Source organism: Anser brachyrhynchus (assembly GCF_964034855.1).
Source record: "Anser brachyrhynchus genome assembly, chromosome: 13".
In the NCBI taxonomy this organism is placed as follows: Eukaryota; Metazoa; Chordata; class Aves; order Anseriformes; family Anatidae; genus Anser; species Anser brachyrhynchus.
The window spans coordinates 16793883-16812001 of NC_137708.1; the positions used below are offsets into that span (position 1 = coordinate 16793883).

General features: G+C 45.9%; 2 protein-coding genes across 4 annotated transcripts in view; one reads left to right on the forward strand and one right to left on the reverse strand.

Moving 5' to 3' along the window:
* LOC308177135 (uncharacterized protein) overlaps positions 1-18119 on the reverse strand; it is a 302639-nt gene that overhangs the window by 93350 nt on the left and 191170 nt on the right. The window lies entirely within an intron of this gene.
* LOC308177116 (vascular endothelial growth factor receptor kdr-like) overlaps positions 1-18119 on the forward strand; it is a 137653-nt gene that overhangs the window by 25919 nt on the left and 93615 nt on the right. For all 3 annotated transcript variants that reach the window (XM_080553854.1, XM_080553856.1, XM_080553855.1), the window contains exons 2-3: positions 10540-10636; positions 14629-14840. In XM_080553854.1, the coding sequence (XP_080409980.1) occupies positions 10540-10636; positions 14629-14840 (309 nt within the window). The remainder of the gene's footprint in view (positions 1-10539; positions 10637-14628; positions 14841-18119) is intronic.

The following is an 18119-nucleotide window of genomic DNA, read 5'->3' on the forward strand; positions in this document are numbered from 1 at the left end:
AGAGATGGTATAATTTCTCTCTCCTGTTCCTCTCTGATCATTCTGATGTCTCTCTAGGTATCCATCTTACACTTTTCCAAACTCTTTTACTTAGGATGAGTTATCATGAAATTTTATTGTCAAAGGTGTATGCTGACTTAGAGTACAATATTTTAATTGACCCGGTAGTTTGAAAGACTGTTGCACATTAATATTACCTTATATTATATGCAAAATTTCTCTGTTAATACATGTTCTGGCTATGAACTTAAATAGCCAGATTAGGTGAATTTCAAATTATCATCCCTCAGCAGCTCTGTAAATACACATATATATGGCAGGTGAGGTTGTATGTTGGGTTAATGCTGGCCAGTGCATTAATTCGTGCAGTATGGCCAAGTGAAACTTTATTTACCAGCATATTTAACTTGAAGGACTTTTATTTTAATCTCTGTTTGCTTTTAATTTATGAGTGTTATTTTCCAAGCTGTATGGTACCAGAGGTCTCCCTCTGAAACAAGTTTGATAGCTCTAAATTATTGCTGAAAGTTGTTTCATGATTATATTCTAAAGGTGATGGGACTAGACTAGATTTATAACTCCAGCAGTACGCTTTGGGTGCCTGTACGACCAGATACCAGAACAGATCTTTGACATGTGTGAAAACAGCATTATTTTATTGACTTCTCATAAAAATTTCATTTCACCACTGCTGGTCTCTGATGTTAGCAACTTTTATGGGGACCTAAGGGAAATCCCTCTTAGGATTTTATGTTGCCAGCTTAAAGTCTGACCTCTACTGGCAGTCAGGATGAATTAGCTGGTGTGTGCGTGGGTTGCTGTATGCCTTCTGAACACCGAATTAAGGGCAACTGCTTGGGCCTTCAGAAAAATAAATCCCACTGCATGCTCCCTGTCTCCTGCCTTGCAAGCAGAGGACCTGCAAGCAGCTTTACTACTGCCTTGGTGTACCACGTACCCCCTGCAGGAAGTGCTGCCATCATATGGAAACCACTATTCACATTTTCAGTCTGCCAAGAGGCATGCAGTAATGTTGTGATCAATAAATAAAAATATATCTATATTACTATATCATATCCATGCAGAAAATAAAAATACTGCCTTATTTTTTTTTTAATCTGATGGTTACTGGTACTGCAATAGAAAAAGGTTAGAAAGATATAAAATTGTACGGACAAGAAGACATATCAGAAAACTTTTCTACCAATGCTCTAAGTTTTAAAAAAAAAGATCCATTCTCTTTAATGAAATAACCAGGCTAAAGAGCTTTATTTACTCTTATCCCAAATACAGGCAGCCCCATTACTCCAGATAAAAAGTCCAATATAAATGTTAAAACTGGGTAGAAGCAAGAGAGAAATCAGTGCTTGCATCAACAGATTTACTACTTGTTTTTCACGAGAGGTCCTGGCCCAAATCAAGATAGATTTCCATAGTGACTGTTTCTTTCTGTGCACATGAGCAGGTTGGGGAATAGTTCTTGGAACAGAGTCAGCACAACAATTGCTTTCATTATTTGCAGCTGTACAAAACAAATAACTTTAAAAGAAATATAGAGAGGTGCCAAATTCAATCCCATTGATGTGTGAGTGAACACAGTGTTTAGTGCTGCTCTATGTGATACACATGAAGTCTGTGAATTACTGCTGTTGACTTTCAGCCTTACATGTCACCCTTGATAAATGAGCTAATCTGCTGATAGCTACTCAAAATAATAAAGTAATTGAATTAAAAATGTTTAAAAACGTTCCTTCCATAGCATCCGAAACTTTCTAAGTTTCACCGCGTACACGGCATACAAATTACCCTCTACAGAGCAATTAGATTAGATTAAAGGGAACTGAGTGTAGGGATTTGACAAGCAGGATTCATAACTTGGTCAGTGTCTGTAGCTACTAAGATGTGTTGGGCTGATAAAAGTGATAAAAGCGATCTGTCCACCAGTACACAAATATGCTCCCAGGAGTTCACCTGTGCTAAAAGATGTGAGGTGACCCAGGAAAGCCTGGTGGGGCCCAGCGGAGACAGGCCGAGCCCACCTTCCCACCTTCCCATTTCCCACTCGGCGCTCTGGAGAAAGAAGCAAAACCTTGGCCAGGTTCACTTCCAGATGAACGCTGCGTTATATCTGAAGACCAAGGAGCAGCAAGTCCTTTACCATATGGGCGAAGGGCAGGCAGGACAGGGGCTGTGGTGGGCTGTGGTGGGAGCGCAGTGTGAACCCAAGGCTGAAGCCGGCGGCGGGGAGGCCTGGTGGGCTCCTGCAGGGGCTGCTGCCATGTGGGTTCCTCCTCAAGGCCGGCCCGTGCCTGTGCTGCTCTCCCTCAGAGGCCTGTCGGCAGAACGGGCCCTCTCCTCGGGATGGCCAAGTCAAGGAAGAATGAAAGCTATGTCCGGAGCTTCTATGAAGTAATCCTGTCTGGGAATCATTGGAAACACTTGCATCTGCAACCCTAAGCTGTTCTCAGGAGACCACATTGGGGGAGAGGCAAAGATAGTTTCATACCTCACATATTTCGATTTTTTTTTCCCCTGAAGTCTTTCACACATAGCATGGTCTCTTTTGTGTGTGTGTGTGTCTCTCTCCCACCGGGTCTGCATATTTGCTAATCGTGGAGATGTGCCAGGTCTTCTCTTTCCCAGAGGAATTGCCATAATTTAGATCCAGAAATAACAACATTCCCAGCCTTTTCTCCATCAACATGAGATTGCTGCATTTCCTAAATACTTTAAATTGTGCTTGAGTGCATGGCAGATGATTGCAGATGTTGCCACCTCTTTTCCCAGATCTCATGTTTATTTTATGGCTGTAGATCTAAGTTCTGGACTTGTCACGCAGCCACAAAGAACGGACGTGTCTCCCCCCAACATAACTCAACATAAGCACAGGGCGGTGATATCTCTGTCATTCTGTAGGACTCCACACTCTGCAGTGTCAGAGGGAAAACAATGGCTCTGATTAATGAGCTGCTGCCACCAAAGACCAAACAATTTTGACCTAGAGCTGCTTTCTGTGGCCTCTTTCCATAAATCTGCAACTGATACGGCGATCCCTATCATGGAAAGATGAGAAAGCTCATGGCACTGCACGTTCAGGGAGTTGCCTTTGAGCAGGTGTAGTCAAACTCCAAAGGTTACGTTTTGATTACCAAAAATCAGAGTAAAGTTCCTGTTAATTAACAGTGTTTTTTTAACTGTCAGCACACAAAGCAATCAGGTGGCCTTGCTGAAGCGTTTCTGCTGATTACAGGAGGAAGTCAGAGTGACCCTGTGCCACTTCATCAGGAAATGCTGATGCATCTATGGGTGAGGAAAAGTCTTGTAGGAACAAATCCCAAGAGTAGGGCCAATGCCTTATCTTATCTTCAAACACTCGCTCTACTTAGCAGTTGTTTTCCCTGTGCTGTAGATGTCTCCTCCACTTGCGAGCAATGATTGAATTTTTTGTTGTTGTCACTGAGAACGTTTACATCCGAACTCCTGCCTCTGGTGGAGCTGCACACAACTTGTATCTGTAGCAGGCAGAGGAGAAGAATGGGTGGGAACAGCTCGCCTTTCTCACGAATCAGCTAAACAAATACCAGGTCTTCTGCCTTGGAAAATCAACAAAACCATGAGGCCTGCTGTGCCAGCAGATACTCTTGGGTTAACACTAGCATTCAGATATTCTGAAAGAATCTTAGCCATTTCTCCCGATGAGTTACTGATTACTAATTTAATTTTGTATGAACTTCTTCAGCTGCTGTAGGAATGGAAGATCTGACTGGCCTACAGATGGCTGGCTACATGCCCACACAGAGCATCTCTGTGGCAGGAATCCCTGGGGGGATTCCTGTGTTCTTCCAGGTAGAAGCCAACAGGAGGATATGCTTCTTGCAAAACAAAACAGAAAATCTTCAAAAGTTCCCAAGAGACCTGGGGGCAAGTGGGCTCTTTGCCTTTCTTGCCTAGATGATGTATTGGGCAGTTTTGAGGGTGGTTGTTTGTTCCCATTACAGGCTGGTGGGGAGTAGCTTGGCTGCCAGCTTGCAGCACATGGAGCAGAATCACCAAATCACCGAATCACAGAATCATTTAGGTTGGAAGAGACCTCCAAGATCACCTAGTCCAACCTCTGACCTAACACCTAGCACTTGCTGAAGTGGCATTTCCAGCTCGTGTGAGAGCAGGGCTGGGACAAGCCCTAGGCCCCTACTCCTCTCTGGGAAAGACAGCTCGGCAGGGAGTGTGTGAGCATCCTACAGGGCTGTGGCCCGTGACAGCACCTGAGGAGGAGGGCACGGCCTCATACATCAAGCGCTGTGCACATGTGTAGGAAAAGATGAAGAGTTTAAATCTTCACAAACAACTTCAATTATTAGCCTCAATATACATATGGAGAATTGAGGCTTAGGAGAGCAAACAACCTGATAAAGCTAACTCCCTGAGCAAACCATGAAATGGGAGCAACGTGATCAAGCCACGTTAGATCTGGAGGGTAAGCTACCTTCACACAGCCCTTTCTGACCCACACATTCCACATCTGCAGCCCATCGTGGGGGCCTTTGCCCTCCCTACTGGCTCGGTACCCATCAGGTGGCTTGAGAGAGCACCCACTAGCCAGCAGAAAAGAAGAAAATGAAGAAGTTTGCTCCTGATTTAAAGCCAAGATCTTCAAGACAAGAGCATCCCTTCTTTGCTGGGAAAGTCAATGCCAGCAGTAATGCTTAATTTAGAAAATATTGTGTTTATAATAGAGAGCATAAGATATTTTATTAATGCATGAGTCTGGCAGAATCAAAAATTATATGTCCTTCTCCCACCCAAAGTCACAACAAAAAGGAGGGAGAGGTGGGTCTTTTTACTTACTTGCTAATGTCTTTTTAAGCCTTTAAAGTAATAGAAAATTACTCAATTATAACAAGTGAAAGCTGATTCCAGGAGCTGAAGACCTAATAAACACACCAAATATTGCAAGGCTTGTGATGCCATAATGCTAGCAGTACTGTCTTCTCTTTTCATAGTGGGTGACCTTCAAACAAATCCTAAAATGATTACAGGCCGTTGGTTTAAACACACACAGCTTTTCACTGAATCCTTGAACTTTCTAATTCTAGTGGAAATAGGATTTCCTTGGGGATATAGTCATGAAAATACCCTTTAAAACTGGTACCTGTTCATTTTCCAGATGCACTCAAGCTGTGTCCTTGTGATGAGGTTCCCTGGCCTCTCAGAGGACAGCACATTGTCTCTCCTCCGTGTCATTTAGTGCTGCAGACACAAAGCAGTCTGGAGAGACTGAGCTATCATCTGTTTTTCCCTGGCAGGTAGAACAGGTAGCAGCTCTTCATCAGCACAATCCGTATTAATGGCAACCGTCTCATTAACAGTGATCAGGGCCATACACGCTGTTCATAGAGCCCCCAGTGACCCCCCTGAGCATTTTCAGAGCACAGATTATGTTCCTGATCTGGGCTCTAACTTTCAGAAACGCTACAAGTTAAGCATGGCTTACAAAAGTATTCCCAATCTATTGTCAGCAGTGGACAAAGTTTTTAAATAACATGCCTATGCCTCTCCCCTTTCCCTACTAAGTCAGCTCTAAAACTCTGACTTCCAGCCCTTCCTAATGGGACCTGATGTGTCCTAGGGCCCAGATCTGTGCACAAGAGTGACTTTACACACATGAATAGTCCCTGGAGTTCAATCATGTGCAAAAAGCTATTTGTGTGCCCAAATCCTTGTGGAATCAGGGTCTTGGTCTAACCTGCTTCATTTAGCTGTCAGCACAGCGGTCTGTGCTTTGCCTAGATGTTATTTTTTTGTCATCTGACGCAGAGGTTAGGTGCTCTTTGGTACTGTTCTTTCAGTTTTCCCCTCCTCTGTGTGCTGCAGTGCCCAAAAGGGATAAGAGGATCTCTTAATCAGGTACGATATTGACATTGGCTGTCACTATGTACGATACCTAGATACACTCGATCTCACAAGCATTTGTGAGCGCTCTTTTTGGCATAGCTACTGGGTAGTGACAGTGCCTAAAGGATGCTTGAAGGAAGACTGTTACAATGAGAAACAGAGATTAAAAATAGTTGTTATCTGTGCTTACCAATGGTCCTAGCACGAACAAGGTATTTGCTTAGTGTGGGAGGGATGTCCCTCGGCCAAGTGAGATGGAGTTAGGAATCATCTAACAGAGGTGAGGGAGGTCACACGTTACCCTCCGCCTGAGGATCCTCCCAGGTTTCATGTTGGCTATGCTGCAAAATCAGATTATCCGAGGAAAAGCAGTTTTCAATATACTTTTCTTCCCTGGACAATGTATCAGTCAGCCTTTCACATTTCACTGCCAAGGACCCGTGTAGATGTGCTGTGTTTGGGGTTTTCTGCTCTGTCAAGAGCAGAATGTTAAACTGGCAGAGAGAATAAGCTCTTGGGAGCAGAAATGGTGCAGAGAGGCCCTGGTTGGAGGGTCCATCCTGGCTCAGGGCTCTTTCTAAAGCCTCTCTTTAGCTCAGCCCTGCGAGACTCTTGACCAGCTGTGGTCAACTTGCTTTGGCTACAAGTCCTTGAGGGCAAGAACTAATCTCACATGTCACGTCACATTCCAGGAGGAACCTGCCTTTCTCCTTTGGTTTACAGAGGGGATGTTGGGCAATGCAGTACATGACGGTCTCTCTCCTAGCTCTACAGCATGATAGCCCTAGCATCTTATCCCAAACCATGTCAGATGATCTGAGGAAGGATGCTGCACCAGCTTCATTACCCCAGCCAGGCAGCAGTGCTAGCTTCACAAAGAGGGTGGCAGGGACAGCCACAGAACTGGGGCTGTTCCCTGGGCTTTTAGACATCGCTCTGCAGAACAGCGCCTGCCAAGGTTCTCGCTCCTCGGCAGAGCTTTGCTGTGGTAAGGACATGCTTGGTGTGAGCACTTGGTTTTGATTTTATGACCCTTGTAGCCCTACTGTAGGACCAAAATTATTTACCAAAGAAGAGGAGAATGTTATTTTAGGCCTGGACATGACAATTTAAGCAGTGCAAGCAGAAGATGCTAGCTTCAGCAGGACTCAGTCCAGCAGTATTTGTCTCCCACCCCACCCTAAGCAGGTTGGAGGCCCTGGTTGTATTGTATAACATACCACAGAATGCCGCCTCCGAGAGATTTCTTCAAGTCCTGACTGTTTTCTTATGAAACTGAACTCAACGATCCTTGTGGGTACCTTCCAACTCAGGATATTCTCCGATTCTATGATTCTAAGTACAGAGCTAGCTGTATTTATTATTTTTTTTGAGAAATGCTAGACATACTGATTGAAGCCATAAAATTAAAATGAACTACATTAAAATAGTGTACATTTGTGTAGCATACAAAGAAGGAAGAGCACTATAACTAAGCTACATGGTGCATTCAAACAATGCTTACCTATGGGCTGCCAACATTGTGTTCACTTTGCCCTTTCCAGACCTAGATCGCACCTGCCTGTGTTTTACAACACAATCAAGAGCTTACCAGCAAGTAAGAGACCTGCACGCAATGTCCAATGAATAAATATGAAAGTGGAGCAGCTCCCTTTCTTCTCATCCAGTGTGCCCTGGGGCCGTCCCCAGCTTTGCCTCCAGAAAACCAAAATCCAGCTGTAAAGGGACCAGGGGAGGCTGAAAGTTTTGCGAGGCCTCATCATGCCATCTCCCCCACTACCTTCTTGGTTTTGCCCTGCAACTTTTTTCCTTTGAGTCCACTCAGCTTTGGCTCAGGCATGCCAGAAAGGGCGCACGCTGTGTTTAGAAAAACTCTCTGTCACCTGGCAGCAGGGATGAAATGTGTGTGGCAGAGGAATTTCTCCTCCTGTCCTCCATGGGGTAGAAACGTGCCAAAATTACTCTTTGTTTATTCTTTTCTTCAGCTCCTGGAGCCAAAATAAACTTTGGGAAAAAAGTAGCTCAGATGTATAAACAGAATAATTGAAAAATACTTTTCTTTCTCTTAGCAAAACCAGTCTCACATATTATAAAAGCCCGAGCACTTACTCCCTGGTCACAAGAGCAGCTCGGGTCTCTGCCCGCTGCCTGGCACAGCACTCTGCACCCCTCCCACAGTATCACACTTGCTTGTGAGGGACAAAAGTCAGGCCTGTTCAAAAGGCCAGCTCGAGACTTCAGCTAAGCCCCTGTAAGCCCTAAGAACAATTGACGGCGCAAGAGGAACCAAAGAAAGGATTATTCAAAACCCCAGGATTTTCTAAGTCAAAGCAGACCTGGCTGAAGTCACAGCGCAAACAGCCCAGAGCGGATCGCGGTAGTAGCTGCGTGCTGGAAAAGCTACACAGGGCCCAAACCCCCTCAGCTAGCTAATTAAATGACACTCGGCAAACATTTTCAAAGCTGCATTGACCATTTTTTTGTTTTCTTTTTGCAAAGATCAACACTTAGCTTTAGGAGAGTGAAATTCCTCAGCATCATGGAACAGCACATGCCAAAGCTCAGACCATGCCGTGTAACATGCTCTGGGTGACCCGGCTTGGCAAGGGGTTTGGACCAGATGATCTCCAGAGGTCCCTTCCAACCATTCTGGGATCCTCTGAGTCTGTGACTCTGTGAGTCTGAGGGCCATTTTGCATCCACAGCATTACATGCAACAGCAATTTTTAGGTAGGGCCGTGCTATACAATGTCACACTGGAGGCAGTTCACGTTGGCCAGGCTCCCACTTGTTCTCCAATTTATTCCTTATTCTGTAAAGGACATTAGAGATAGAGCTCCAGAGCCATCCATCATGCGGAACAGGGTGTCGGGAGGTCTCTGACGATGGAGCCGTGGTCAGGACTGGTGCAGTGTCAGCTGAAGGTCTGTAGGGAGGCTCAGTGTGCCCAACAAGGGGGTTGAGGAACACGCTGTCTGGGCAGGATGCTCCCTGGGAAGGACTCTGGTGCCATGAGATGAGCTGGCCTCCACTGAGTTTCTGCTGGGAATTTGAATGGCTCACGGAGGAAGCCAGGCTCTCCAACGTGGGAGTGATTCACTCTCCACGCTGAGAGAATATGCCAGGCTCAGAGCATTTTACTTGAATCCAGCACAAAGGAGATGAGAGGAGATGGGAGGTGGGAGGCAAGAAAATCACTGTTTCATCCAGTTGAAAAGTTAAACCTTAATGTTTCTCTTTTTGTTAGATACGTTATCTTCACTATTCTGCTGAGAATAATGCCTCTGTTATAAGCCCAGCTAAAGATTTCTGGCTTATCAAGTTCAAGGCAAAGGAGAAGATAGAGATTTGGAGAGCAGGAGGGGAAAGAAAACATACGGCTTTAATGTCAGAGCTTTAGAAATTGAGATACTTATCTAAGCCTGTTTTCTCCTTTCCTTGATTGTGTTACTTTGAATTTGGACAAGGAAAGCAGCCCAGCCAGCCTCACTTCTGTTTCTTCTCAGTTTCACTTTCTGAAAGTGATACTGCCATAGATGAACGCTCCGATAGCAGGATGGTTTCACCTTCGGCTTTCTGCAGGCAGCTGCCAGGAGCACTCGGGGCGCAGTGCTGTGACGGGGGCTGCGCAGCAGCGGCGGCACCCACCTGCCAACGCTCCTCGCTCTGTCCACGAATGTCAGCTGCCCCTGCAAGTGGCCATCTGCGAGGGGTCAGGAGCATCCCAGCACCTCTCAGCGCCCGGGTTCGTGGGGCTGTCATGGTGCAATAGCTGTGCTCACAAGCTGCTTGGTGTGTGAGCCACAATGACTGCTCATCAATGCAGCAGGGGGCGAGGTGAAACTCGTCCTGATCTCACAGAGCCTTGGGAAGTGTGGCTGCTTGGGAGACGTTTCCTGAGCCAGGAGATGATGATGATGGGGACGATGATGAGAGAGGCCTTTGTCACTGTTGTCACTAAAGACCACTATCATGAGAGACCTGACAAACCTCGTTACGCTAGCACTAGGGATGGTGTCTCAGACACCACTGCAAACTTGCCTGGCAGCACTACTTTTTTTTTTTTTTTTTACATTTGCCTCAAAGAAAGCAGCTTGCTATTTAGTTCCAGTGCAGTATTTGTGCATGTTTCTTTGGAAAACAGGAGGCTTTTGATGTGTTTTTAACATAGCAGATGTTTCATGGCTGTGAATCAGAAAGAGCTGCTCCCAGAATTATAGTTATCTCTCCTCCCATTGATTACAAGGTAATATATGAGCTCATGCACAACGTTGTTTCCCGAAGACCCAATTCCCGCCAGTTTTATATGTGTGTAAAAACCTTTTGAAATTAATCTGTTGTTCTAAAACTGTAATAATCCAGTAACACAGCCAGCTCTAAATAAAAGGAAGAAGACTATTAGCAGAAATACAGGTTCCCCATGTTAGAAAAGAAAGAGATGAATAAGGGAAAGAAAAACAAACTGAGGGGATCTCAGTAGGTACAGTGTGCTCAACTGAATTGCAGCAATATAAATTAAACCCTGTGTGGGCCCCCAATTTAGGAACTATTTACAAAACAAAAAGCTTTCCTCAGCTGCATTGTGCCCGTTCCAGCCATACTGAATAGCCTGCCTAACGATGGTTTCTTCTTTATTTGTGTCAGGTCTTGCTGAGGACGAATTTTTTGAGAAACCGACGCTAAGCATTGCAAAAGACCACATTGTCATCTTACCAGGAGAAGCCCTAAAAATAAAATGCAGGTAAGGATTGCTCCAGCAGTGCTGGATTCCTTTTGTTGTACCGATTCCCTTGGCACAGCACAGCTTCTGGGTAGGGGAGAGCAAAGGTTGCTGCACAGCCGTGATCTGGCAACTGGAGCAGTTTTCCCTCACAGGTGCTTCTGAGTGGAGGAGAATTTGCTGGGTTGTAAGGGAGCAGGGAGGATGGTCTACGGTCACCATGCAGCCCGACCTCGTTCTTTACATTGTAAGGGGGCCCAAGAGAAGCCCTGAGTCAGTGCACAAGTAAGCTTATGGAAGGGGTTGTACCTTTAGGACATGGCTGTGAGATCCTCATCTGAAAATAGGTTCCCATTCAGCTCTTCAGCAGCTAAAGTCACTCCTTTGCCCCCTGTCCATAAGTGAATGACAATCGAGATCATCACACTATGTCATTAGCTCTTTATATATATGTTTATATGTATAAAGTTTCATATATGCATACATATATATGACAAAAAAATGTATGTATAAGCTTAAACTTCCTAACCTCAAATACTGCTAACCCAAGAGATGACAATTAAATAAGCAGCATTTACTATGTGTACATGCAAAGACCTGATCTGCTTGAACTTACATCTTTAAATCAAAGGTAACCAGGACTTGTAAAACCCAGAGCATTAATCATAAATTGTGGCAGCTCTTCGATTCTTGACACAATGTGTAAAAACCAGCCATGCAAGAAACAAGCAAAGTTTTGGTAATGCTGTGTGTTTGCAGGGCGGTGGACCTCTACAAAAGGGGAATATAGGGTTTTGGTCACAACCGAGCGGTAAATGCAAAGAGTCAGAGCACCTTCTGCTGTGTCCAAACACACACAGGCTCGCTCGGTCACACAAAAGGCCTCAGACTGGGCTGCACACAGGTGTCACTTGTTCTGAGTGTGATTTAAATGCCAAGCTGCTGTGAGAGGCTGTTTCTCATTTTCTTCAGAGAGCATTGTAGGAGAGAAGGCTTAAGGTAATCTAAACTATCACAGTTTCTCCCTCACACACAGGCTTTTTTTTTACACCTTCTTGCAAAGTCCCCTTGACTGTAGCCAGTACGTGGTTGGTTTCTTGCAACCCCAGTTCCTGGAGACAGTAAGAGCAATGGGAAGGTGAATCTAAGCTGTAAGTTATGCTGACACATATATCCCTTCTGATTTTTTCCTAGTCTATCTAATTCAATGTTACAGTGAAAGGTAAATTGACTCATGCTGTGTAAATTTGTGATGTCTTCTGGAGTGTAAGGTAATTTTTTTCAAAGTACCTCCAGCTAGCCGCGTGGCTTATGAGGTCAAAACAACCTTACAATGGTATTTTTAGCTTGGCAAGCAGCAAGAATGATGGCAATAAAGTTTAAACGGTCCTTTAAAATCTCGATGTGCTTCGTAAAACATGATATGTGGACATGAGTTCAGTGTGGTGCTCCAGGCCAATTAAACCACTACTTTTCAGCAGTTCTCCATCCACAGCCTTTTTAATCTCTAGCAACGTCCTATTTTCTCGTATCACCAGATGAATGAATAGATGAAAAAATTATTAGCACTTCAACAGTGCTGGCTGTGTTCCGAAATTGCTTTATGGATGCGAAGCAATAAACGCCCCCAGCAGGGCTGACAGGAAGCAGTACCTGCGATGCTAGCATGGGAGCAGAGGCCCAGAGCACTTAAGTTGCTTGCCTCACACAAGAGCCGGGACTTGAAGCTGGAAGTGTGATTTCTGCACTTTGAGTGGGAGATCCCCTGAACCAGATCCTGATGTCTGCCACCCGCTGACACACCAACATCCGCACACTCACAGCTGGTCTCCAGCCTGGTCCAGAAGGGAGCTCCGAGGTCCCCCCAGGGAGCAGCAGGGCTCAGCACGAGATGGCAGGCCGAGCAGGCAGCTGCTGGAGACTGAACTCGCCGTGTTAATGTTCCACCCCCCTCAGCCTCCACTCATTGGAGGTTTATGTCCAGGATTTCCTCATTTTTGGCAGCCTGGCCAGAACTGCAACTACTGTTGTGACTCCCCTTCGCCAGATGTGTGAAAATACCGATGCAGTGGCCAAAGTCTTCATCTTCCACCTGGGTAAAACGGGCAGGTAGAGAAAGTGGGCGCGTGTGAGGATGCACAGAACTGTGAAACCCTGATCTGCTCTGCAGAACCACTGCTGCAGGTTTCCAGCTGTGGCAGAAACCAGACTGGGTGACGGGAGAAGGGCAGGGACCTGAGCACTTGATGGGATTTGAATGTGAAGTGGCATTGTTCACATTCAGGGCCAGGAGTCCCGTTTCTTGACAGAAGGGGTCATTACGTCAGTAATGACGTTAGTAAGGTAGGAAAAGAGCACTGGCAGGGACCTCCCTGCCATAAAGTAATCCAGTGCTCTGAAGGCCAGGAAGCTGATGTGATGGATGAGGTGGGGTTGTCCAAGTCCACCGTACATCCAGCAAGGGGGAGGCTGCTCACCAGGGAGGATGTTCACACTTCTCCCAGTGTTCTTGTTCTCCTACGTGCTGGGAATAACCTCAAGAGCTTAGCCCCGTGTCCACATCATCTTCAGGAAGGCGACAGAAGGACGGGCAGAAACGGGGGCCAAGAGGATGTTTGTTTAAGTGTCACTGAATTTGCTGGCAAACGCCTTCCCTTACTGCACTGATTGCACTGCTGCAAAGCCACTGGCACAGAAAGGGTAGTCGGAGTTCCTAGCTAACTGGAAATTTCACACAGCACGCTTGCTAGATACACCAAGTACTAGCATCTCTACGCCGAGTAGACGTGTCTAGACCGGATTTCTCCCTGGCGACACTCAACTGGGGAAATCCAGAGCTCCTTACTCCTTCCTCAGCTCAGCCAAAGCCATTGGGTCACTGGGAATTCACTGAGGGAGGGAGAAGGGATGAGCGAGCCCCCGGTCCTTCAGAACAGCGTGGCCTCTCTGCGAGCACGGCAGGAAGGACCTGCCTCCCTCTAACAGTAACACAAGCTCCATCTTCCCCAGAGGAATCCACAGCCCATTACTCCCGTCCCCACCGGTTTCCACACTGACCAGCACCAGCTACTACAAAAAGACCGTACGCTTCAAAGCACAAGCAGGCACAGCCTGTACTAGCACTTCCTCAGGGACCTCAGAGCACATCCCGAGCAGTACACATCCCATCCAGGAGCTCCTGCCACCATGGTGTGCCCTGATGTTTTTGGCACAGCACGACCAGCACAGCCAGTGCCCGTTGCTGAGCTAACTTAGGTCTGCTGAAAGCTCTCTCTGAGTCCAGCAACAGGTTATAAAATGGCTTTGCTTTTTGTCAATGAGCTACGTAAAATTGCATTTGACATGAGCTGTGTTCATAAATAAGACACGGAATGGGTCAGGTGGGTGAAATGGTGTATCTATCTGTCCTGCTGGTTTTATGTTCTGGCTGCCGTGACGAGGTGAATGGAAAAAAATGTGTCTTGAGCAGATATTCTAAGATCTGTAATCTGATTAGTTCCAGATCCTTCACAAAATCAAGATTGAGTCACTGCTGATTAAACAAGAAAGGTGATGAGAAGTTACATAAAGGTTCTCTCTACATGCAGCCTTAGAGTTAAAAGAAAGTATAAGTTAATTTAGCTGTTAAAATATGCAAAGTCCTCAGCTTGGAAGAAATATATAATTTTATCTGGTGCTTTCAAATGTTTGAAGTGCCTAAAACATAACATTATAAAAACAAACTCGTGTTCAAGATGTCTGTTAAAATAAAAATTAAGCTTTCCTCCAGGAGTTAGCTTCCCGCAGCTCCTAGAGACCAGTTCTGGAATTTCCCTTGTTCTGTTGATGAGTGTGCTGTGATGCCCCTTACTTTCTTATGGCCAGTAATGCAAGCACCCCACAACCTTAATCATTCATGTCCAAATGACAAGCTTAGGAACATTAGGAATATCAACAACACTTGGCGAGAAGGAAGCCCAAATTTTGTCTGAAATCGTGACCCTGTCTTTAATTTTGGTGCGTTGTGTTGACAGGGGAGCACCTTCGGTGAGCTGGCTTTTGAGGGAGGACCAGAGGGAAGACCCCAGGGTGCACCTCAGCAGCTGCCGAAATAACACGCGGCAGAGCTGCAGCATGCTCGTCATCAGGAAAGTCACAGCCAACGACACCGGTTACTTCACTTGCATCCATGACAACTCCCCATCCAACGAGGATCTCATGGCCAAGATTTACGTCTTTGTTGAAGGTAAGAACTTCACTTTCTTTTGGTTTTATGCCTTCTTGGTGACATAAACTGTGTTCAGCTGAGCTGTTCAATCTGTGCTAGGTACAACAAGCAACCCAGTTCAGATGCTTTCCCAAATCCCACCTCCCTGCTGACCCAGCAAGCACCAGCTCTGACATTTTGTAGAGGATGGATTACACCTGGCTTTTCAGGCCAGCTGAATTCACAGGGACACGGATGTGACAACCAGAAATTAGCTATCTTGTTCAATTCCAGGACTTGAAAACTAGATTGTCCTGCCTATGTTTGTGTTCCAAATAACTGATACACTGATTTCTTTAAACATCTTTTACGTTCTTTTACTTTTAATATTAAATTCTTTTATCCTAGGGGGTTTTGCTATCAGAGTGCTTTTCCTAAGATTCACCCTCAATAACCAAGTCCTCTCTCTTCCCCTTCCTCCCCAGGCATGAAACTCCCTGACAAGGGATTTTGTAATTCCTGTCTCTCCTACACGTTTGTGTCCAGCTTTGTCCTTCACATCTATGAGAAGTACTTACCAAAGCTGGATGACTGCATTGTACATATTTTACTGGCTTTTGTAAAAAATGGCCCACTGCTCATTTCTGTTCTCTTTGAGCTGCCTCTCCCCTGTATGTCAGAATCATTGAGTTCAGATCCAATAATAAATGGAAACAGAAACTTCAGAGGAGAGTTGTCTGCTATAATTAAGTGACTAACACACCGAACAACCATGTCAGTAATATGAATTCTTCTTAAATGAACATTCCCAGAAAATGCTGATATTTTTTTCCAAACTTTTTGACAAATGCATTGTCAAACTATTGAATCATCTTGGATCTTCCAGGCTGAGATTGTGAGTAATTAGACAAAGGAGCTAACCTTTTGGGGCTGGGACAGGGGATGGCATGAGCTCCATTGGTGCTGAATAGGGTTACTATTCAGTTCCCCACACTCATACAAATGAGCGAATTTAGTTTTTCCAGTAGCTGCTAAAATGGGGTTCTTTTGAGTCTTGGTAACAAGACAAACGCTAGAGATGCAATGAGTTTGTCTGATGTGGTTTGAACAGTTCAGTAAGCTGTCTACCTACAGAACACACTTGTGTATGGGCCGGGCAGCTCCGACAGTCTCACAGTGTTGCTCACTATGGTGAAACCAGCACGAGGCGTGACTCCCATCACCAGGGGACTGTGGTCTGCCCACACAGCTAAATTCAACTTCTGAACTACTAGGTGAACACACCTGGCTGATGCACGTGGATAAGATTTTCCTGTCTCTGTATGTCTGTTGAAAATAGTCCCTTTCTGCCCTCATCCTGCTTTCCCAGTAAGTCTTTCTCTTATCGGAAAGTAGCTTTTTGGTGTTACTTGTGAGTTCCTGCAGTCACTTTTTTCTGCCTTTCTATTTCCTTTTTCTTATTTTTCCTTGTTACTCTAAGCCCTGATTTCTTTATCCACCCTAGTTCTTGTGCTGAGCTGTTTCCTTTTCTCATTACACACTGCTCAGATGCTCCGCATCTAATATTGTTAACCCAGCCCAATGCCTACACTTCAGGAAACAGTGCATTGAAAACTCAATTCTCTATCCTGATTCAGTGCCCTGGCCAGCTACCCAGGACTTCATTACTCTACGGCGGGAGCACGTGCAGGAAATGTTATGGATCTTTTGGGACTGCCTGAGCATTTTCCTTAAGAAAATATCTCAAGTTATGAAATGCTTGCTGGCGATGTACTTGGAGCAATGCTAATCTAAAAAAAAATCACAGGATGTCCTCTTGCTAGCTTGAGCCTGCTGTGCCAAGGTTCTCCCTAAACACAGCACTGCGTGGCTGTTTGCTGTAAATCACCCTCAAAGATTCTCCTCTCTCAGATGCGATTTCACTGTGTAATATGCCCTCCCTGCTCTATAAACTCTTACCCAGAGTTTTAAAAGTCCCGTGCTTTAAAAGCTTTGAAGAAAAAACATACAGAAACTGAGCCACTTGTGCTACGCGTGGGTGAAGCCGTGAGGAAGGCACACCAGCGGGGAACCCTCTGCTCCGTGTCCTGTCGAGCCAGCTGCTAATCCACCACAGAGCAGAGCCCGACCGCAGCAGCTCGGGCTGTAAGCCTGCAAGTGCCTGCTGGGACCTGGCCTGCCAGGCTGAGGAAGCTGCTTGGCCCCAGCGAAATGAAGCTATTTATACCTCAGCATGGATGCTGTCTGCAGGGCGTGCTCTTCTTCCCCTGTAATTCCTGTGTGTGTTTGCTGAATGCCAGGAGGCTGTTCTGGGGACACGGAAACTGTTCGCCAGTGTCAGGGATCTATGAGTTGTGGAGTTAAGGAAGGCACTCAGACCGTACCTATGATTTTCTTAAATATTTAAACATGCCTTTGTAAGGGATTTGGTCTCTCAGTGTCTGGGCATCACTAAGAAAGCCATCGGCTGTCTCTAGTGAAGAAACTCACAGTTCCCAGTGAGTGCCAGACAAAGAAGAAGTCCAAAAGACATCTCTCTGGATGTTTTGTGGAGAGAGTGTGTGCTCAGCAGGGTGTTTATAGGACCGAGCCAGGTGGAGTGAGAAAATATTGAGCCAGACCCTGAAGGCTGGAGATTCCTCAGAGGTTACGAGCCATTATTGCCAAAAAAGGAAGGGGAATGGTATTTTTTCCCTTCATTCCTGGCCTGCTGCTTGACACCGAAATGAGAACATGACTGTATCGGAAGCCCTGCTTATTGGCTATTATTTCCTGTGCTTGCTTCTGTTTTTACAGCCTCCCTGGTGGAGCTTCTAAGCTCTGTCAGAATCTGGCACTCAGCAGCTCTCCCCCGGCGCAATTGAGCCATGACCCCTGCACATCAGTCAGATCATACGGGACCCAAAGGCAGCAGGGTCAGCCTCCACGCCTCAGCTGTGCACCGACAGTCTGCAGGGAGGGAGAGCTCAGGATCTTAATCCTGAACAATTGTTCCTGAAGCCTTTTCTGCTTCCCGCTGCAGCTGCAAGTCCCAGGGACTGTAATTAAAAGGCAGACAACCCCCTCCTCCTGTCGCCCATTTCCTTGTTGGAAATACAACGTAGCTTAGGGCTGGACCAGAAATAGTTGGGAGTTTCTTAATGTGGTCGTTTAACTTCGTTGCAACTCTGAGGGAAAACCTCTGCAGCGAAAGGCAGCGTCTGGTTAATCTCGGTGCTGCAGCGCTGACCCAAGAGCAGCCCAGCAGCTCTCCTGTGGCCACAGTCAGAGAACGGGGGGGACAGAGACAGCCATACCCCCTTCTCCAGACTCAGAAAG